This window comes from Artemia franciscana, chromosome 14 (assembly GCF_032884065.1).
Source record: "Artemia franciscana chromosome 14, ASM3288406v1, whole genome shotgun sequence".
In the NCBI taxonomy this organism is placed as follows: Eukaryota; Metazoa; Arthropoda; class Branchiopoda; order Anostraca; family Artemiidae; genus Artemia; species Artemia franciscana.
Window position 1 is genome coordinate 20272337 of NC_088876.1, and position 24241 is coordinate 20296577.

Consider the following 24241-nt stretch of genomic DNA (forward strand, 5'->3'; position numbering starts at 1 on the left):
TCGGGAATCAAAGGTTTTAGTGCCCTTTTGAAGTGACCAAACAGATTGGAGGACAACTAGCCCCCCCCCTGAAGCCTCTCTTTCTTCCAAAGCCATCCAATCAAAATTTCGTGGTAGCGATTTGATTCCGTTAAAAGGTCTAGAACTATGCCTTTGAGGATGACATAACCCTCCTTAGTTCCCTGGGAAAGGGCTTTAAGTTACGTAATTTACCCATTTTTCATATAGTATTTTTTGAGGGTTTTATTTGCGTGGGGATTTTCCACGGAGGCGAATTTTTCGTAGGGAGGAAAGTTTCCAGGGGTAATTTTCCAGTAAAAATAATGTATAACGGGGAGGGAAGGAAATTTTCTGGTATGATTTGAGGAATGGTCATAAATTAAATAAAGAAAAAACAGCAAGTTGTTTCGACTAAAAGTAAAGGGCAATGTTAAAATTAAAAGAAGCGGAATTATTCTGTATGTGAGGGGGCTGCCCTTTCCCCAACCCTCATTCTTTACACTAAAGTTTGAGTGTTTTCTTCACAACTCGTTAAGAAACACTGTTTAAACACAAAAGCCGTTGAATTTTAATGTGATTTATTTTTAAAGAACTTTAAGACTTCATTTTTAAGAACAAGGGTTGAGGAAAGGGAAGCCCCCTCGTAAACGGAATCATTCAATTCATTTTGATTTCAATGCTGCTTTTTATTTCAGTTAATTTTTTATTTAATATAGCCCGAAGAGATACTGACAGACGCTTTGGACCAATTGCGCTCGTGGTTTAGAATGATAATGCATACAAATTGGCTCATAATACATTGCACACACATTCAATTAAGTATTTTCAAAATATATGTGTTTTGGATACATTTCGTATGGCACTGTCCAATTGAAAAATATTACTGATAAGACGGTATTCAAACGTCAACTCATCGAAAATGTATCATTCATTTCCTTTTTATTCTAAGTCTAGTGGTTTGATCTTCCCCGGGAAAGTTTACTTCTCTGGAATATAAAAAGTAATTGATACTCTCATGACCCCAACAACATGAAGCCTAAGTGAAATATCAAACTTTTGATTTTCTATTGGAATTTGCCTTAATTCAATTCACTGAACTTTTCAGGAAGTTTTAGTATAAAATAACTCTTTAATGGCTTAATTATCATTTATTAAACTAATGTTGAAACTAATGTAATTGGAACAAATTAAAGATAAGTTAGCTTTTATTCGATTAAACAATATTGATTTACTTCCGTATCAAAGCAACATATTTTTGACACAAGACAACCAGATGCCAAACTCATTTTGGTAAGACACTATATTAATCTTTACGCTTTATTATCGTTCGTCAAAAAGATCTAAAACAAAGTAGTTAAGAGTTGATGACCTTCACTTCTACTACTTATAGCTCAATGCAACAACAAGCCGCCTGAGGCCAACATAGCAACGCATGCTCCTCCTACATCCCAACTTATATAAAGCCCCTCTCTTTAATCCTCCAAAGAAGTTCCAATTTTTTTGATGTTTTTCCTTATGATATCCTCCCACCTCATTCGGGATCGATTTGCTTTTCGTTTGACCCTTAATGGTTATTATTGGCCGACAAGGACGATTCTTGGCAATATGTCATTCTTCATCTGGAAAACTTGTCCTAGCTATCTCAACCTTTCTCTCATTATATCCTTAGAAAACGGAATTGAACTATATTTTTCTTGCAGTTCTACTGTTTGAAATACAGTCTGTCAGACGGTGCCCAAAACAATCCGTAGACAATTTCTCTGAAAAAACACCTGTCAATCCTGCTCCTTCTTTCGGAGTACCCACGTTTCACAACCATACGTGACAACTGCCCTTTCTGTAGCTTCAAATATTCTAATCTTGGTTCGCAGATTTGTCTTCATATTCTTCCAAATTTTTTTCAACTGTGAAAAAATACCTAGGGCCTTGGCCATTCTCCTTTTAACTTATTCACTGCATCCATCGTTTGTACTAATGCTACTATCTAGATATGTTAATATGTTCACCTAGTCAATCTTCTTATTACGTATTGTCACCTGTTCATTTTTCCATGTTCCCCCTCTTAGTGACTTGGTCTTCTGGATAATAATTTTAAAACCTATTCTAGCACCCCGAACTCCAAATCTTCTGAAAATTTATTAATTTTACTAACATTTCTCATCTAGGATCCTCTAATCATCAGGAAAATCTGCATCAAAACTTTTTCTTCTGGAAATAAAGCTCATTTGTCAGTACTCCTCTAGAATGTAGAGACACATTCCCCACTCTCAATACATAAACTATCGCAGAAAATTCTCTGATATGTCATTTTACAGGAGGATACATTAAATAGTTTGTGGTAATGAAATGTAAGTAAGGAGCGGCCCGGCTCTATAGTAACCGAAACTTTCAAAAATAGAATTTTGATGCCAATAGATACACAAAAAATTGGATTTTTATGCTGATTTCAAATATATAAGGTTCGTCAAGTTTAGTCTTACCCATCGGAAGTTACGAGCCGGAGAAAATTTGCCTTATTTTCGAAAAAAAGAGGGAAACACCGCTAGAAGCCATATATTTCTAATGAAAATCACCATCAGATTCAGCGTATCAGAGAACCCTGTTGTAGATTTTTCAAGCTCCAATCTTCAAAAATGTGAATTTTGTATTTTTTGCCAGAAGAAGGATCACGAATGCGGGTTTATTTTTTTGTTTTTGTTTGTTTTTCTTACCGGAGTGATATCACAAGAGGGATCATTCGAACGGAAATTAAAACTTCTAGTGCCCTTCTTAATTGACCAAAAAATTGGCGGGCAACTGGGCCCCGAAAACGAACAGAAGTTATTGCGTATATGAGGGGGTTTGCCCCCTAGTCAATACCTCGCTCTTTTTGCTAAATTTTTTTTATTACTTTCAAACGAGCTATTTATTCTAATTAAACGGCCTTCGCGATTAAGGGGTCATTCTTAAACAATTGGAACAAAATTCGAACTTTAGTGTAAAGAGTGAGGTATTGACTAGGGGGTGAACCCCCTCATATCTATCTATATATATATAAATAAGTTGTCTGTCTGTCTGTGGATCAGGTGACGTCATGTTTCTGTGTTGACTGACGTTATGAAATTAGTTGTCGTCATTTTTGCTTTGACGGTGACGTCATTAACGGTATTTGAACGCAAAACCGCGCAGTTAGATGAAAATCCACCTGGACAGCGAGAGTCAAAACATATCAAAACTGAAAATGATAGCGATGATGATTGGGTTTGGGATTTTGACTTGGATAAGGTCATCAATGCCTACCAGATTTAAGTTAAAAAAACAAAGGTTCGTCGACATGTACTTCATAAAGACGCTGAAAAATAAAGAATAAAAAGAAAACTGAAAAAAGAAAAAAGGTAAAAAACTAAAAAAAAATAAAAAGAAAAAACACTCAAAGAGAAATTACAGACCGGGACACAAATGACGACCGAGACAGAGGGAATATAAGTGACGACCGGGAACCTCAAAGAGAAATTACAGACTGGGACACCCGGACACAAATCACGACCGGGACACAGGGAATATAAATGACGACCGGGACACAGGGACACAACTACAACGGGGACGCCGGGGGCACAGGCGGGATATATAAATGACGACCGGGACACAGGGATTGTTCGAATAGAAATTACAGACCGGGACACCGGGACACAAATGACGACCGGAACACCGGGACACAGGGAATATAAATGACGACCGGGACACTCAAAGAGAAATTACAAACTGGGACACCGGGACACAAATGACGACCGGGACACAGGGAATATAAATGACGACCGGGACACAGGGACACATCATTAGAATAATGAGGTATAGATCTGAATACGGATTGTTTTTCCCATGGACAATTATATGTTGCATGTTCAAGAGTCAGTAAACCTGACAATCTATTTATATGCACAGACAATGGGACAGCGAAGAATGTTGTATATTCGCATGTTTTACGTAGTTAAAAACATATATTTATATCTATCTCTATTCACAGGTGGGACACAGGGACACAACTACAATGGCGCGTAACTAATACGGCGCGTAACGACTTACGCGCGCGAGGGGGCTTGGGGGGGGCGAAGTGCCCCACCAACTAGGTGTTGGGGTGGCGGGAAGCGCCACCCCAACAGCTAGTACGTAATAATTTCTGTTCGTTTTAAGTTTTAATGTTGCTCCGCACTTTCAGCTGAAAAATCTTGTTTGTTTTATCTCATTATTTGTAAAACCGACTTCAGCTTTCCCAATTTGCAACATTGTTTGCCTTTTGAACTCAATTGATTTTGCCTCTGAATGGCTCGTATTAAACTCTCTCGGATTGTATAAGCCGTCGGTCCATCAAATTTCCAATAATAAAATTAGGACTTAATTCGGTTTCCGCTGTATTCCTCGTTTATCGTCGTTATCTTGTATATTTTGGACCATTCAGAAATTTTATTATTCATAGTTGCAAACTCAATTCCGGAAAACGGTAATTAAATTTGTCGTCAGCCTATTTATGCATCGAAGCTGTGATTGAGGAAGATGGGAATTATGAACATTATATGGATGAACAGATTTGTTTCTTTGGACAACTTTCACAAAAGAAAGTCCGATGTTGACTTTTGAGGAGGAATAGCATTTAGGTTTGGATTTGTAGTCTGGGCATTTAGAACTTAGAGAATATAGGCTATTAGTTGGCGAAGACAAGTTGATGAAACATAAATCAAATCTGTTAGTCTTAGATAACTTCGAAGACCACACTGCCTTTCCATGACGAAAGTAAAACAGTTCAAAATAGGGATGATACCTTTTTATTGACAGTGAATAGATATAAATTATTTAACTGGATATTTCGAACACATATACAGTGTTCATTACTGCTGATGATGAACACTGTATATGTGTTCGAAATATCCAGTTAAATAATTTTATATCTATTCACTGTCAATAAAAAGGTATCATCCCTATTTTGAACTGTTTTACTTCCGTTAGTCTTATAAAATAATGAGCCGAAAAAGTGACAAAGAAAGTATTTATTTTTTTGTTGCTCTTACGAACCTTATGAATTATCGTGTTGCAACCGTTTTATTTCTCTTTTTTTTCTTTTTTGCAGTTTGTGTTTCATTATGAATAATGTGTTTAAGTATATATTTAGTACTGATTCTATAGTACTATATTTAGTACTGAGTTTTTGGCTTCTAGAAAATATTTAAGGTTAAATGAATAAGCTCCGGTCGTTTCCTTTTTAGGCTGTTATTCCCTGTTTATAAGGAATTTGTGTGTTCAAAAAGTTAAGAGTCGAAAGAAATTGCAAACTATTTAAATTTAAGGGTTACAAAAGAAAAAGAGTTTTTTTTTTATAATGGGTGTGCTATTGGCTTATAACTTCGAGGAATTGGTCTGTGGCTGCTGATCAAATATTTTGTTGTGGAAGGGGATAAAGGGTCCCGGCCGAGATTTTATTTTGACCCTGATCAGTTGTAATCCCATAGGTAAAGAAGAATTTATTGAAAAAAAAATCCACGGCACGGTATCCCCAGTTAATATGGTTAACAAGGTCATAATATGATAATTTATTTTAATTTCTGTTTTTGGATTTAAAATCTCAATTAGCAGTTGATTAGTCAATTAGTCATACTAATTAGTCAATTAGTTTATTTTAAGTTTGAGTTATTAAAGGACTTCTTTTTATGTTTCGTGTTAGGTTTTGATATGGCTTCCTACTTTTCTTTCAAAAACTACTTTTTTGAAACTTTTTAATCGAAAAAACAGATTTTTTTTTTTTTTTTTTTTTAATCTTACTGACCAAACGTTTTCGTGAATTCAGGCCGATGTTCAGATTTTCTGTTTTCTTTTATTCCAATAACCTCATATATCATATGTGTATTCATATATCCATATGAAATATACATTATATATTATCTCTTTTTTTGTCTGTAAATTTTTTTTGTAATTTTATAAAAATTCGAACGAGATTATGGTACTTAAAGAAAATCCCTCTCGAACACAGTCCCATTGGCGAAATGATAGTTGATGTTTAAACATACGGTGCTGAGAAATTTTATAAATGAGGGAAAATTGTATTCTTGTTCAAGAATGCCGTTGATGCAATTTTTCATTGGAGACCAATGAGAAAGTAGACATCAAACAGTTCGTGGTAACGAAACCGTAAGTGGTAACGTAGTAAGGAGCGACCCGGCTCAATAGTAAACGAAACTCTAAAAAACGGAATTTTGATACTAAAAGATACATCAAAAGAATTGAATTTTAATTCTGATTTTAAATATATAAGTTTCATCAAATTTAGTCTTTGTCATCAAAAGTTGCGAGCCTGAGAAAATTTGCCTTATTTTGGAAAATAGGGGGAAACACCCCCTAAAAGTAGTAGAATTTTAACGAAAACCACACCATCGCATTCAGCTTATCAGAGAACCCTATTGCGAAAATTTCAAGCTCCTATCTACAAAAATGTAGAATTTCGTATTTTTTGCCAGAAGACAAATCACGGGTGCGTGTTTATTTATTTATTATTTCCCAGGGGTCATCGTATCGACCAAGCGGTCCTAGAATGTCGCAAGAGGGCTCATTCTGACGGAAATAAAAAGTTCTAGTGCCCTTTTCAAGTGACCAAAAAATCGGAGGACATTTAGACCCCCTCCCACGCTCATTTTTTACTCAAAGTCAACAGACCAAAATTTTGAGATAGCTATTTTGTTCAGCATAGTCAAAAACGATAATAACTATGTCTTTGGGGATGCTTTACTCCCCCACAATCCGGGGGGAGGGGCTGCAAGTTGCAAACTTTGACCATTGTTTACATACAGTAATGGTTATTGGGAAGTGTACAGACGTTTTCAGGGGGATTTTTTTGGTTTGGGGGGGGGGGGGGGTTGCGGGGAGGGGGCTATATGGGAGGATCTTTCCTTGGAGGAATATTTTATGGGGGAAGAGAAATTCAATGAAAAGGGCGCGGGATTTTCTTGCATTACTATAAAAAAATGAAAAAATAAACTTGAAAAAGTTTTTTCAATTGAAATTAAGGAGTAGCATTAAAACTTAACACAAAAAGAGATCATTACGCATATGAGGGGTTCTTCTCCTCCTAAATACCTCGCTCTTTATGCTAAAGTATCTAGTAATTTCAAAAGATACTGAGCAGAGATAGAGAGCATTGATTCATTCAATGCTCTCGTCAGAGTAAGACGCATTTAAGACCTCTGTGTGGATTTATGTGAAAATATTATTTCAAGAACTTTTGGATATTTAGTGATACGTATTAATATTTGGATATTAGTACAATATTAATGTACTACAATGGGACGTAAAAGGAAAAATCCGAAACGAGAAGGTATGAATATTTCATTAAACACCTCAGATATAGGAAAATGTCGGAAAATGTCGTAGAAACTTCAAAAAGGGCTCATTTGATTGGAAATTGAAGGGCTAGTGCCCTTTTTAGTAGTCGAAAGCGATTGGAAGGTAACTAACTCTCTCACAAATACTTACTCTACTATCCCCCTACTAACTCTACTCTCCCACGTCTACTATTTCTCCAAACACATTCAATCAAAATTTTGATTTAGCCATTTTGTTGAGAGCAGTTAAAAGACCCAGAAATTACGTTTTTGAGAAAAACAGCCCCCCCTCACAACCCTCAGGACATAGGTTGTAAATTATACCCTGGGGGCTCACGGGATTGGTAACCAGAAGTTCTATCGCCCTTTTTAAGAATTAAATTAATCGAAGGGGGGATGACCCCCCACACCTCATATTTTGCCGAAATGCATCTGATAGGAATTTGGGGTGACCATTTTTTGTCCATAGAAACCTCAAAAGGGCCGATTCGATCGGAAATTGAAAGGGCTAGTGGCCTTTTTGAAGTGATAGGAGGACAACTATCCCCCTTCCCACGCCTACCATTTCCCAAAACACATCCGAACAAAATTTAGGGATAGACATTTTGTTCAACGTAGTTGAAAGTCTGGAAATTATATCTTTGAGAATGACAACCCCTCACAGCCCTCAGGGCAAGGTTATAAGTTATGCCCTGGGGACACACAAGGTTTATACAGAAAGGGTGATCGTATAAACTACGGAGGGGGCTCATTGGATTGATAACGAGAAGTCATAGTACCTTTTACTTTTTTAAGATTCAAAGTGATCAGGGGTTGAATACCCCCTCCCCTACACCTCGTATTTTTTCGAAATGTATCTGATAAAAATTTTGATATGGCCATGTGTTGTCGTAGAAACTTAGAGAAAAAGACTCATTTGATTTGAAATTGAAAGGGCAGGTTCCCATTTTATTACTCAATTGGAATCCCCCTACCCCTGTGTATCAATTTCCAAAGCGCATTTAATCAAATTTTGAGATAGGCATTTTTTCAGCGTTGTTAAAAGGTCTGGAAATTATGTCTTTGAGGATGACACTCCCCTTCCCCACACACCTCTCAGTGCAAGGGTTGTAAGTTATGCCTCGAGGGCATATAAGGGGTATATGGAAAGCGTGGTCATAGAAGCTCCGAAAGGGGCTCATTTCATTATAAATACAGTGTTCTTGTGCCTTTTTATGACCCAAAGTGATTGGAGGGCACCCACCCCCTACTTTCCACAAATGCATCCGATAGAAATTTGAAATATCCATTTGTTTAAAAATAGTCTAAAGATCATATAACAAGGCCTTTGGGGTTGACAGAATCCCCCCGAGCCGTGGGGTATGGGTTGTAAGCTATGCCTCAGGGGCACATAATATTTTTGTGAAAGAGGTGCTCGTGTGAACTTTAGAAGAGTCTTATTTAGTTGGAAATTTGTAGTTCTAGTTCCCTTTTAAGATTCAAACATATAGAGCAACTAGCCCCCTTCCTGACATCTTCTTTTCACGAAACACTTTCAATTGTACTTTTCAGATAGCCATTTTGTTATTAATAGTCCAAAAATAATAGAACAATGTCTATTGGGTGGACACAATCTCCCAGAGCCCGTGGGCAAGGGTTACAATTTATGTTCTGGGGTATTTGAGGTTCTTCTGGAACGAGTGTGCATAAATTTTGAATTAGAAGGAGATCATTCGATTGGAAGCCGGAAGTTTTAGTTCCCTTTTTAAAAGTAAAAAATAGATGGAGAACAATCAGCCCCCCCCCCAAGCCTATCATTCCCCAAAACATATCCAATCAAAATTTTAAGAGATTCAGCCTTGTTGAAAGGTCTAGTAATTATGTCTATGGGGATGTCAGCCTCCCCACCGTCCTGAGGTCAAGGGTTCAGCCTTGTTGAAAGGTCCAGTAATTATGTCTTTGGGGATGTCAGCCTCCCCACAGTCCTCAGGACAAGGGCTGTAAGCTAGGCAACTCATTTATTGTTCACGCACAGTATAGGTTATTGCGAAAGGTATGCGTGTCTGAACTTTACATTTCCAAGAAGACGAAGGGCATTCATGTGAGCCTTTTAGAGGATATTAAGGGGAATTTTGATCTAAATTAAAACAACTCGTATGTATTTGAATTGTCAAAAGTGTGTAACATAGGATTAACTCAGTAAATTAACTTGGGAAATTTAGGAAATGATAAGGGATATGATTAAAAAGGCAATATTTGCATGATACCAATACTACAACAACTACCACCACTACTACTACCACACTAATCCACAGTAGTGGATCCAGGAGGTGCGGGGGGGATGATCGCCCTCCCCCTTGGCTTGGGCCAAAAGTTCTATCATTAGATTTTCCGTGACGTGATTGCGATATCAACGCTTCTTTGAAAAGGATTTGACGACACTTCGTCTGTCTGCCTAAAGTCTTTAGGGAATTGTCTAGTGTGTTTTGTGTCAACCGGACTTACGAGACACTTTGTAGCTTGTTATCTCGTAAATCGTTGAAGTTTCAAAAAATTGTGCGTTTCAAAACCTATTCCTTATTCAATAACTAAGCAAAAATCTTGAAATGACTCCAATAACACATACGCCTCTGGGTTAATTGCGATTCTAGAAGGGTTTAAAGTATACAACTTTTGGATAATATTAACCAGTCATGATTTCGAACCAAAACCAGATAACTCTTGACAACCTTTCTGGTTTGAAAGCTAAAGCTATGCGAGCGGACGCCATAACTGAAAATAGAAATAATGAGAGTTTCAGTGTTAGTAGTGATTCCAGCGCTTTGACTAATAGTGAGATTGTGCATGATTCGTTAGCATCAATTGAAGAGTGTAGCCCCAAAAGACTAACAAAAACATCGAAAGCAGTTTCTGCGAAAATGGTATCGGAACCTCTGTCGATAGAATTTAAAAACTGGATGATCGAACGCAATATCAATTGCTTCAGAACCCGTGGATTCCGCCGTCTAACTACAGCTTCCCCTATTAAGTTCACAAGAAATAGGGCAGAGACGAAAAGAGATTTTTAATCGTACTCGCTTGGAAGAATTTCATTGGCCAGTACTGTCAAATAAGATCAGGGGCTTATTCTGCAAATATTGTGTTTTGTTTAACGTTCGAGGGGTTGGAAGCTCTAATCAATTGCAAAAATTGGTTAAGAAGTCCCTCGTGACTTTTGCTAAGCTAATTGGAAAAGATGGTGACTTGTTGTCTCATGAAAATAATCAATATCACCGCGATTCAGTTGACGCAGGCAAACATTTTCTTCTGAAATATGATAACCCTGAAGCCAACATTTTAAACCTTGTTAACGAACAACGTAGCCAACAAGTGCAGAAAAACAGAGTGAGATTGAAGCCAATTGCAGAATCAATTGTTTTCTTGGGTTGACAGAACATTGTTCTTCGTGGCCATAGAGATGATGGAAAATTATTGGCAGTAAAGGACCTATTGACAAACGAAGGGAACTTTCGAGAACTTTTAAGGTACCGTGTAAATAGTGATGACATCACTTTAAAACAAAATTTGCAAAGCTAAGATGCAAATGCTACTTAAATAAGCAAAACAACCTAGAATGAATTAATTGAATGTTGGGCCAAAGACATTCTTAAACAAATTCTTGCACGAATTCATTCTGTCAACTTCTACAATGTGGTTGTTGACGAATTAACGGATGTATCGCACGAGTCACAACGTCACAACTGAGTATTGCCCTTTGCTACAATTACAATTGCACAAGGCATGAAGACTTCGTGTTTTTTTTTAGACCTACACGAAACATGTTACTCGGACAGCTTTGGAAACTTCGAACAGACCTGTTGTGTTGGATTTCCTTCGATCTCTTCGGCTAGACATGGAAAATTGTGTGGGCATGTGGTGCATAGAGCACCGCAGAACATTGTGGTGCTGTAGAAGAATTTCAAAAGGTAACAAAGAATGCCCTGCCTTGCCCATGTTTCAACCATGCTCCAAATCTTCCCATGTCAAAAACTTCTTCTGCCCAGAGTGTTAGAAACTCCATTGGAGTAATAGAAGAAATAGTTGCTTTTTTTTGTGCTTCTCTAAAGCGTAATTATGTTTTATCCAGAGTAATGAAAGCAAACCTAACTGGCATGTGTGAAACGCACTGCATCGAAAGGCACAATTCCTTAATGCGGTTTGTGGTAGAGCTCTCTAAGATAGTGGAAATTCTTTGAGATCATCAGCGGCTGGGCAGAATGCACAATTGGAGGTAAAGCAAAATCTTTATTGACTGCTGTCACATCCTCCGACCTGATAGTAACCATTTACTCTCTTTGTAACATCTGGACTGATTTTACCGCTCAGTCGCCTCTTTCAGAAGAAGAGCTTAGACCTTGCGTCTGCAGTAACCCATGTTAAGGACCTTCTAACCCAGCCGCAAGTCAAGTGTCGAGAGAGTAAAAGCGAGTTTAAACACACATTTGACGAGGTAACTTAAGTGGAAACCGAGCTAGGTTTAAAAATAATAGTCCCAAGCATTGCGAAAAAGCAAACAAATCGGATTAATGTACCATTCAGTACACACGAGGAATATTATAGACGGTCGGCTTTTATTCCCCTATTGGACACAATCATTTCGAACTTAGAAAGCCGTTCTTCTGTCGAAACACTGGACAATTTTAAGCTCAGTATTTTTTTTTGCCACTAAATTGTATGGAAAAGAACAAACAACAAATCGCTAATGCGATTCATGACTTGTCAGAGCGATACTGGTCAGTAATTGGTTTCCCCTCCCAATCGGTTTGTGAATCAGTCTTGGCTGGAGAAGCGACAATATGGAAAACTCGGGGCCATTGTCGGAGAGAAAGCAATGCAGGCACGTGTATAATACCTGAAACAATAGGGGAAACTTCACAGAGACAGAATTGCGATGCTGATGTTTTCCCGAATATTTCAGCGTTCTTGCAGATTCTCATGACCCTACCTGTGAGTGTGGCATCTGTTGAACGAAGTTTTTCTACCTTGAGAAGACTGAAAACGTGGCTAAGAAATAAAATGACGGAAAAAAGACTCACCGGACTTGCCCTTCTTCATGTTCACCGTGATATCGTCATAAGTGTACAAAATGTTATTGATATATTTGCTAATAGTGGAAAGAATTTACTATATAATATTGGGAGTGTTTCTATAAATGTAGTTTTGTGGATAGCTTTACAGAACGAACAGCTAAATGACGGATAGAAGCAGAGGCATGCAACTTTCAATATCAATAATGTAGTTAGGCTTAATTTAGAATGGGATTTTTTTTGCAACGAGTCCCCCCCCCTTCATAAAATGATGGATCCACTACTGCTGCTCCATTTACAATATTAAGGGGGAATTTGGGCTAAATCAAAAGACGCTATGTGTATGCACACTTTCAAAATAGCTTATCTCAAGAATTGATTTGGGAATTAAGTTGGAACTTTCAGAGAACGCTTAAAGGGGAAGATGGTCTCACCAAAAGGCAATATGTGCACACAACTGCTAATACTACTGTTACTGCTACTTTTAAAACTACCACTTCTATTACAACTACTTGTAAGGTTAAGAGCATTGAGATGAAAATTTCAAGAAGTACATGAAAATACAGGTTACCAAAGGGACATACCAGCAGATTCGTTGCAATGGCTAATTGTATTAAGTTGAAACTTCCTGGACTGAATGAGAAGGATGTTCTATTAACCAATAGGCAATATGTTAATACTACTAATACTAATAGTACTACCGCCATTCAATACTTTTAATAGTAATATCGATACTACTACTGTGACTACTATTACAACTATGCGTAAGCGTGTGAAGGTGGAATTTTCAAGGAGTTTTGAGAGGGAAGGTGAATTGAATCACAATACCTCGTCTGTATTCAGGGTATCAAAAAGATGTAACAGCAATATCTTAGGAACAGTTTGGTGTAAAAAGTTAAAAATATCAAGGCTTGTTGTAAGGGATGTTGAACAAACCAAAAGAAAATATTTTTGTCCTAATGCTACTGCTTCTACTCATAATACTTCTATTAATACTATTGCCACTAAATCTTAGGCTGCTATAGTTGATTCTACTTCTATTACCATTAAGGTTATTAAGAGTAGTGGTGGGGTTCCTGATCCAACATATACAACATTTTCGTATTTCAACAGATAACTATACCCTAAACCTCTTTGCATATATACCAAACCTCATTGCATATACCTTAAACCTCACTAAGATATTAAAAACGGGTCATTAGCATATTACGGACGGTACATACTTAATATTCAGTAATCCCACGACAATTCTCTGAATAAATTGTTTATTCGGGTCGAATGAAACCGGTTTATATTTTTACAGGCTTCATACATAAAAATATAGTATATAAATACATATAGATATACACATAAATATAATATAAAGTGGGATTTTAAACGTATTTTATACTATGAACTGAATTTTAATGAACCAAAAAGCGACAAGTCTGCTACCTTATTTTTGTAAACCGGCTTGGGTAAAGTAAACCGGCGAACTTATGTCCCTAATGAGTCAATTGCTATGGCATTGTTTTTAGAGGGAACTTATGGTCATCCATGTCCCACCTCCGAGGGCTTTCAATGCCCCTCCACCAACTTTTGGCCCCCCTCCTTTTTTGAACTTAAGATTTTTTATTCAACTTCAGAAATTTTTAATTTTTTTGTTGTAACTTAGAATTTTTTAGTTTTTTTTTGGGGTGGTGACTTAGAAGTTTTTCTCAAAATTTCACTTCCCTGAGTGAATATAAAGCGGGATTTTAAATATGTTATATTAAAAGGTGCCGAGAGTAGAATTCTAATAACATTGAAATAACAATCCAAAAAATAAAAAAGAATAAAAAAAAACAAAAAGGTAAGTCCAAAAAAATGTCATTACAAATATTGTTTTTCTAAAACAAAAAAACCATGAGTAGCATTTGTATACCTTTGCATTTTATATTTCAAAAATATCGCAAATGAATTTCTTTCGCTATTGGCTTGAAAAATCATCTTTTGACATAATTTTTGAATGTGTACTTTTGTTGTTGACTGCGGAACATGAAGAAATTGACTATTATCACCGGAAAGTGAATTATAATATGTTTGAGTGTGATAAAAGCTTGTGGAGTACTACATTAGGCCAATATGAATTTTTATCAAAATATGCAGTTCTTCATGTGCCATTATTTCATTAAGAATATTTCATTGAATTACTTTGTTATATTTCCAATATTTTACGCGGTCCTAACGCCCACCATTTCCCCAAACACATCCAATCAAAATTTTGAGACGGCCATTTTGCTCAACGTAGTTAAAACGTCCAGAACCTATGTGTTTGAGAATGACAACCCCCTCTCCCATCGTAAAAATTCTGAAATGGGTTCATTCGATTAGAAATCAGATGTTCTACTGCCATTCCTAAGATTTAGAGGGATCGAACGGGGGGATACCCTTCCTACATATCGTATTTTCCCGATATGAATCTGATAGAAATTTTGAGATGGCCATTCGTTGTTGCAGAAAAATTAAAAAAAGCTCATTCGATTGGCAATTGAAAGAGCTATTGCCCTTTTTAATAGTCAAAAGAGATTTGAGGGTAACTAACCCCCTCCCAGTTCTCCAAATACATCCAATAAAGATTTTGAGATAACCATTTTGTTCAATGTAATTAAAAGGTCCGGAAATTATGCCTTTGATGGCGACAATTCCCCAGAGCCCTCAGAGCAAGGGTTTTAAGTTATACCCTTGAGGCATATAAGGTATATATATATAGAAAGGGTAATCGGATAAATTTCAGAGAGGGGTCATTGGATTGGTAATCGAACTTCTAGTGCCCTTTTTAAGATTCAGAGTGATCGAAGGGTGGATACCCCCAAACACCCTGCACTTTCCAGAAATGCGTCTGATAGAAATTTTAAGATGGTCATTTGTTGTCGTAGAAACTTCGAAAACAGCTCATTCGATTGGAAATTGAAAGGGCCAGTTCTCTTTTCAATAGTAAAAAGTGATTGGAGGGAAACAAACCGCCCTCTCACGCCCACCATTTCTCCAAACACATCTAATCAAAAATTCTAAATAGCCAGTTTATTCAACATAATTGAAAGGTCCGGAAATTATTTCTTTGAGGATTACAAACCCCCCACAGCCCTAGGGGAAATGGTTTAAAGTTATGCCCTCGGAACGTATAAGGTACATATAGAAAGGATGATCGTATAAACTTTGGGGGGCTGGCTCATTGGATTGTTAACTAGAAGTTCTAGTACCTTTTTGAAGATTCAAAGTGATCGTAGGGTGGATACCTACTCCCACACCTTTGTTTTTCCCAAAATGCATCTGATAGAAATTATATATATATATATATATATATATATATATATATATATATATATATATATATATATATATATTTATATATATATATATATATATATATATATATATATATATATATATATATATATATATATATATATATATATATATATATATATATATATATATATATATATATATATATAAAAATAAGTTGTCTGTCTGTCTGTGTGTCAGGTGACGTCATGTTTCTGTGTTGACTGACGTCATGAAATTAGTTGTCGTCATTTTTGCTTTGACGGTGACGTCATTAACGGTATTTGAACGCAAAACCGCGCAGTTAGATGAAAATCCACCTGGATAGCGAGAGTCAAAACATAGCAAAACTGAAAATGATAGCGATGATGATTGGGTTTGGGATTTTGACTTGGATAAGGTCATCAATGCCTACCAGATTTAAGTTAAAAAAACAAAGGTTCGTCGATATGTACTTCATAGTGACGCTGAAAAATAAAGAAGAAAAAGAAAACTGAAAAAAGAAAAAAGGTAAAAAACTAAAAAAAAAAACTAAAAAGAAAAACCACTCAAAGAGAAATTACAGACCGGGACACAAATGACGACCGAGACAGAGGGAATATAAGTGACGACGGGGAACCTCAAAGAGAAATTACAGACTGGGACACCCGGACACAAATCACGACCGGGACACAGGGAATATAAATGACGACCGGGACACAGGGACACAACTACAACGGGGACGCCGGGGGCACAGGCGGGATATATAAATGACGACCGGGACACAGGGATTGTTCGAATAGAAATTACAGACCGGGACACCGGGACACAAATGACGACCGGGACACAGGGAATATAAATGACGACCGGGACACTCAAAGAGAAATTACAAACTGGGACACCGGGACACAAATGACGACCGGGACACAGGGAATATAAATGACGACCGGGACACAGGGACACATCATTAGAATAATGAGGTATAGATCTGAATACGGATTGTTTTTCCCATGGACAATTATATGTTGCATGTTCAAGAGTCAGTAAACCTGACAATCTATTTATATGCACAGACAATGGGACAGCGAAGAATGTTGTATATTCGCATGTTTTACGTAGTTAAAAACATATATTTATATCTATCTCTATTCACAGGTGGGACACAGGGACACAACTACAATGGCGCGTAACTAATATGGCGCGTAACGACTTACGCGCGCGGGGGGGGCTTGGGGGGGCGCGAAGCGCCCCACCAACTAGGTGTTGGGGTGGCGCGAAGCGCCACCCCAACAGCTAGTATATATATAAAAATAAGTTGTCTGTCTGTGGATCTGTGGATCAGGTGACGTCATGTTTCTGTGTCGGCTGACGTCATGAAATTAGTTGTCGTCATTTTTGCTTTGACGGTGACGTCATTAAAGATATTTAATCATGAAGTTAGTTGTCGTCATTTCGAAACCCTTTGGCAGCACATTAATATTGCTTGCGGGAGATATCAGGCAAACATTACCTATAATACCTAGATCAACTCCTGCAGACGAAATGACTGCTTGCCTGAAAAATTCTAATTTATGGGCACACGTAAAAATGTTAAAATTAACTACAAATATGCGTGTCCGATTGCAAAACAATGACTCTGGTCAAACATTTTCAGAGCAATTGCTGGCAATTGGAAATGGAAAGCTCCCAGTAGACTCAATTTCAGGACGTATACAACTACCTGCTGATTTCTGTAATTTAGTGACGTCCAAAAATGAATTGATTGAAAAATTATTTCCGAATATTCTAAAAAATTATAAAAATAATAAATGGCTAAGTGAAAGAGCGATTCTCGCACCCAAAAGTATAGACGTCCACGAAATCAACAATATTGTTTTTACCAAGATTCGAGACCAGGCAGTCCTTTACAAGTCAGTCGACACAGTTTTGGAACCAAATGAAGCGGTTAATTATCCATCTGAATTTTTAAATTCCATAGATCTTTCACGGTTTCCACCACACGTGCTACAACTAAAAATAGGCGTACCAATAATACTTTTAAGAAATATCAACCCACCAAAGCTTTGCAATGGCACGCGACTTGCCGTAAAAAAAAAAAACAATGGAAAACCTAATAGAGGCCACAATCTTGACAGGGCCTTTTGAGGGTGAGGCTGTTCTTATTACTCGCATTCCCATGATTCCAACGGATCTGCCTTTTCAATTTAAAAGATTGCAATTCCCAATTCGATTAGCATTTGCAATCTCCATTAACAAAGCTCAAGGTCAATCATTAGAAAAATGTGGTATAGATCTTAATACTGATTGTTTTTCCCATGGACAATTGTACGTTGGATGTTCGAGGGTCCGTAAACCTGACAATCTATTTATATGCAGCGACAATTGGACAGCGAAGAATGTTGTATATTCTCAAGTTTTACGCAGTTAATTTGTATTGTATCTATCTATCTATCTATCTATATAAGAACGAGTTGTGTGTATGCATGTTTGTTTGTTTGTAAAAAGAGCGTTTGCATATAACGTCATTATTAGTACATACGGCTTTGTATATGCACAGACAATGGGAAAGCCAAGAATGTTGTATATCTGCAATTTTTACGTAGTTTAACTCCTGCAGACGAAATGAATGCTTGCCTCAAAAATTCTAATTTATGGGCACACGTAAAAATATTAAAATTAACTACAAATATGCGTGTCTGATTGCAAAAAAAAGACTCTGGTCAAACATTTTCAGATCAATTGCTGGCAATTGGAAACGGAAAGCTCCCAGTAGACTCAATTTCAGGACGTATACAACTACCTGCTGATTTCTGTAATTTAGTGACGTCCAAAAATGAATTGATTGAAAAAGTATTTCCGAATATTCTAAAAAATTATAAAAATAATAAATGGCTAAGTGAAAGAGCGATTCTCGCGCCCAAAAATATAGACGTCCACGAAATCAACAATATTGTTTTGACCAAGATTCGAGACCAGGCAGTCCTTTACAAGTCAGTCGACACAGTTTTGAACCAAATGAAGCGGTTAATTATCCATCTGAATTTTTAAATTCCATAGATCCTTCAGGGTTTCCACCACACGTGCTACAACTAAAAATAGACGTACAAATAATACTTTTAAGAAATATCAACCCGCCAAAGCTTTGCAATGGCACGCGACTTGCCGTAAAAAAAAACAATGGAAAACCTAATAGAGGCCACAATCTTGACAGGGCCTTTTGAGGGTGAGGCTGTTCTTATTCCTCGCATTCCCATGATTCCAACGGATCTGCCTTTTCAATTTAAAAGATTGCAATTCCCAATTCGATTAGCATTTGCAATCACCATTAACAAAGCTCAAGGTCAGTCATTAGAAAAATGTGGTATAGATCTTCATACTGATTGTTTTTCCCATGGATAATTGTACGTTGCATGTTCGAGGGTCGGTAAACCTGACAATCTATTTATATGCAGCGACAATTGGACAGCGAAGAACGTTGTATATTCGCAAGTTTTACGCAGTTAATTTATATTGTATCTATCTATCTATCTATCTATATGAAAACGAGTTGTGTGTATGCATGTTTGTTTGTTTGTAAAAAGAGCGTTTGCATATGACGTCATTATTAGTACATACGGCTTTGTATATGCACAGACAATGGGAAAGCCAAGAATGTTGTATATTCGCAATTTTTACGTAGTTTGAAACACATATATAAATCTATCTATATTCACAGGTGGGACACAGGGACACAACTACAATGGCGCGTAACTAATATGGCGCGTAACGACTTACGCGCGCGGGGGGGGCTTGGGGGGCGCGAAGCGCCCCACCAACTAGGTGTTGGGGTGGTGCGAAGCGCCACCCCAACAGCTAGTATATATATATATATATATATATATATATATATATATATATATATATATATATATATATATATATATATATATATATATATATATATATATATATATATATATATATATATATATATATATATATATATATATATATATATATATATATATATATCTTCTATATATATAAAAATAAGTTGTCTGTCTGTCTGTCTGTGGATCAGGTGACGTCATGTTTCTGTGTCGGCTGACGTCATGAAATTAGTTGTGCGAGAGTCAAAACATATCAAAACTGAAAATGATAGCGATGATGATTGGGTTTGGGATTTTGACTTGGATAAGATCATCAATGCCTACCAGATTTAAGTTAAAAAAACAAAGGTTCGTCGATATGTACTTCATAGTGACGCTGAAAAATAAAGAAGAAAAAGAAAACTGAAAAAAGAAAAAAGGTAAAAAACTAAAAAAAAACTAAAAAGAAAAAAACTCAAAGAGAAATTACAGACTGGGACACAAATGACGATCGAGACAAAGGGAATATAAATGACGACCGGGAACCTCAAAGAGAAATTACAGACTGGGACACCCGGACACAAATCACGACCGGGACATAGGGGATATAAATGACGACCGGTACACAGGGACACAACTACAACGGGGACGCCAAGGGCAAATTCGGGATATATAAATGACGACCGGGACACAGGGATTGTTCGAATAGAAATTAAAGACCGGGACACCAGGACACAAATGACGACCGGGACACAGGGAATATAAATGACGACCGGGACACTCAAAGAGAAATTACAAACTGGGACACCGGGACACAAATGACGACCGGGACACAGGGAATATAAATGACGACCGGGACACAGGGACACATCATTAGAATAATGAGGTATAGATCTGAATACGGATTGTTTTTCCCATGGACAATTATATGTTGCATTTTCAAGAGTCAGTAAACCTGACAATCTATTTATATGCACAGACAATGGGACAGCGAAGAATGTTGTATATTCGCATGTTTTACGTAGTTAAAAACATATATTTATATCTATCTCTATTCACAGGTGGGACACAGGGACACAACTACAATGGCGCGTAACTAATATGGCGCGTAACGACTTACGCGCGCGGGGGGGCTTGGGGGGGCGCAAAGCGCCCCACCAACTAGGTGTTGGGGTGGCGCGAAGCGCCACCCCAACAGCTAGTATATATATATATATATAGAAAGGGTGATCGTAAAAACTTCGGAGAGGGCACATTGAATTGGTAATCACAAGTTCTAGTGCCCTTTGTGAGATTCAGAGTGATCGGAGGGTTTTACCCCCCTCCCCTACACCTTTTATTTTCTCGAATTGCATCTAACAGAAATTTTGAGATGACCATTTCTTATCGTACAAACTTCGAAAAAGGCTCATTCGATTGAAAATTGAAAGGACTTGTGTCTTTTTTATTAGTCAAAAGTGAATGGAGGGGAACAAGCCACCCCCCACACCACGCCCATCAATTCCCAAAACACATCTAATCAAAATTTTGAGATAGAAGTTTTGTTCAGCCTAGTTGAAAGTTCTGGAAATTATGTCTTGGAAAACCCCGATACCTTCTCAAGACAAAATTATAAGTGCACTTTACTGAAAACAAAATACACATGAAATGTTTTTACTTTTTTATTTTACTTGTTTAAAATGTTTTTACCCGATACGTAAAGGGGAAAGTCCTCCCCCTGCACTCCAATTACAGCGCGAGTGTCTTGTGTCCTTTTTAAGAGTAACATGAGCTTGGAGGGCAAGCGGACCTTCTCTCAAACCCATTCATTTTCCAAACACATCCGGTCAAAATTTTAAGACAGCCATTTCGTTCAGTATAGTAGAACGGTCCATCAACTATGTTTTTAGGAATATTAGGCATGCCAACACCCCACAATTATGTAATTAATCCATTATGCTTTAAATCTATATGTTGTTTTAAATAAAATCAAATGGCATTGTGGCTGTGGTAGCCACAAAGACACCTCAGCCATATATCCAGGATGACTGGGGGCATTAAGTTGAGACTTTTAGGGATACCACTATCACTACTTCTGCTCTTACAATTTAAGTAAACAAAAAGAGTGTAAGTTTACCCAGGTTGTCAAAGAGCATAAATAGAATCTTTTGAGAATGATATTAAGTTCTATTTTTCAGGTCAATTTAAGAACCTATAAAATTAAATTTAAAATCATACAATTTATGTCAGGATTAAAAATTGTTGAAAAAGTTTCTCCAAAATACATATAGCAACCCATACTATGGATTCTTATAGGAAAAAAACTGTAAAAATATACATTTTTTTCCATCAAATTGACCATGTTATTAAAAACGAACAGAAATTATTAAAAAAAACTTTTTCCACAAGACAAATTTTTCAAAGAAAAGTAAAGAGCTAACATGACTAGGGCTGATAACCCCCATGCCTTCTCAAGACCAGAACACAATTTGCGCTTTACTGAAAACAGAATACATTTTAAATGTTTGCACTTTTTTACTTTCACGAATAAAAAAAAAAGTATTAAAACTTCAAGGAATAAATATTAATATATGTCAATTAAACTGACAATTCACGGTTTTTTTTTTGGTTTTTTTTAAAGTTGCGTAAACGTAATCAGTAGGATCAAAAGTAGTTTCATTATCTTTGTCACCAGTGTAAGGCGAAAGTAAAAAAAAAACAAACAAAGATAAAAAAAAAACACCAAAAGAGATAAGAAAATTTTAAATCCATGAGTTTACTCACTGACGCTAGATAGTATTGGGAATTTCTTTATCAGGGACTAACTTATCTTGTTTGTTTCCTATACTCTTTGGATTAACTTCAAAAGAAGTACACCCAAGAAAATTGTCCTCCAACGACTGCCAGCGGTGTTGATCTATTGGTGGTGCTGGTATTGATTGATGAATCCACAAACATTTCCTAATAAAAAGAACTTAACTTAGCAAGAATAGGTTGAAAAACCCCATTGCCCTCTAGAATAATTACTTGTTATCACAGCCTGGGGAGACGGAGTCACTCTAACCATTTGCCAGTATTTATGAGGCTTAATGCAATGTGGCTCTTCAGAGTTTTCCTGCAACTATTCATGCCCGCACAGTTATCCTGTTGCAATGCGCTACATTTACCCTATAAACCAATCTCTAACTTCTCAGAAAAGTGGTAAACGGGTAATAGTCGTCTGTCCATTCTTCTACTTTTTCAATGACTAGCATTGATGATAACAAGGAATATGATTGCCGACTCTTGAGCAACTTCCTTGACAATCAGCTGCATTAGGAAACGGAACAGGCGGTGGTCCAAATGCAAGGTAAGCACTTTGGACTGCTTTAAATTCCGCATGCAAGTCAGGAAAAAAATGAAAGGAAATTTTAGGTAATAGAAAATGTAATCGTTTCCCGATTACATCTGGTTTTCCGATTTAAAGAAAAAGGAAATGGTCCAGACATATTTATGCTCACCTCCATGGAATTTTCTGGAACTCAGGCTATACAAAAATTTTTCCATCGCTGATCAAATAGCAAAAAGTACCAACTAGGCCGACAATGAGTTAACCTATCGTAAGCCCAAATTAAATACTTGGCAATAAAAATTTTCAAATTAAAGCAGAGAAAGGATGTGAAAACCCGAATTTTATAAGGTGTTGTTTGGATAATTCTCCCGCATTTGAAGCGGTTTCCACCCTCCTCGCTCTTTAACTCAATTTTAACTTGAGCTGTATTTCGTAATTGTAGGTGGTTTTTTTTTTATCCCACTGTTTTTGTATAGCCTTTCCTGAGTTACATCTTTTAGTTAAGTTTTGTTTATTCACAGGTCAGAATGCGAAATGAAAAAGCTAACATGCGGTCAAGTTGTCATGCCTGCTTCACTGGACAGATGTCTTATGACAAGTAATTGCAATAAAACTTGTGACTCCAGAATAATATCTGTCTGTGGCTCAGATGGTAAAATCTATAGAAATGAATGTGAGATGAAATCCCAGAATTGCGGGTAAGTGTTATTTTAGTAAGAATCCTACCATACTAAACAAATATTGCAGGTATACAAATCCAGTTTTAGGATGATTAGTATGTTTACTCGGCTATTAATTATATCCTGGTATTTCCGATACGTAATATACTCACTCTTCCCCTTCCCTAAAGACAATATCATGCAAATATACCGGATTTTATCTCAATTATTTTGTTTTGATTCTATTCCAAACGATCCTTAATTGAGGCGTATCTTTTCTTAGTAATAGACTCTTCAGTGGCCTGTCTTAGCTTAAAAAAAATCTTTCAAGAAAGCATGTCCTTCAATAGTGAATATCTCAGTAAGACTTTCAAGTGCTTTCGCTTGAAATATACCTAATTTATTACCAATTAGGATTGTTTTTATTTTAGAAATGTTTTTTCTATGTAGAAATTAAGTAAAATAACTTCATTAAAAATATTTGAACATGTCTTAGATTAAGGCATAATGAAATATTTTACGGTTTTTCTTTTGCTGTTTCTTATATAGCATAAGTTGATATGAGTAGCAGGTAGAATTATCAAATACCTTGCTAATTGAAATAAGTAGCAGACAGCGCTACAAAATACCTTCAGTTTTGTAGACTACCAGCCACCTATTAATTAACATAAAATCAATATATAGCATGTGTGGCAAGTGAGCTTAGGCTATATAAATTAATTACCTAAAACAAGTCAAATATTTTCCATCC

The 24241-nt window shown here is 36.7% G+C and overlaps 1 protein-coding gene across 1 annotated transcript in view; it reads left to right on the forward strand.

Moving 5' to 3' along the window:
- LOC136035434 (agrin-like) overlaps positions 1 to 24241 on the forward strand; it is a 225547-nt gene that overhangs the window by 156729 nt on the left and 44577 nt on the right. Inside the window, exon 8 of the mRNA XM_065717243.1 lies at positions 23353 to 23529. Within this exon, the coding sequence (XP_065573315.1) occupies positions 23353 to 23529 (177 nt within the window). The remainder of the gene's footprint in view (positions 1 to 23352; positions 23530 to 24241) is intronic.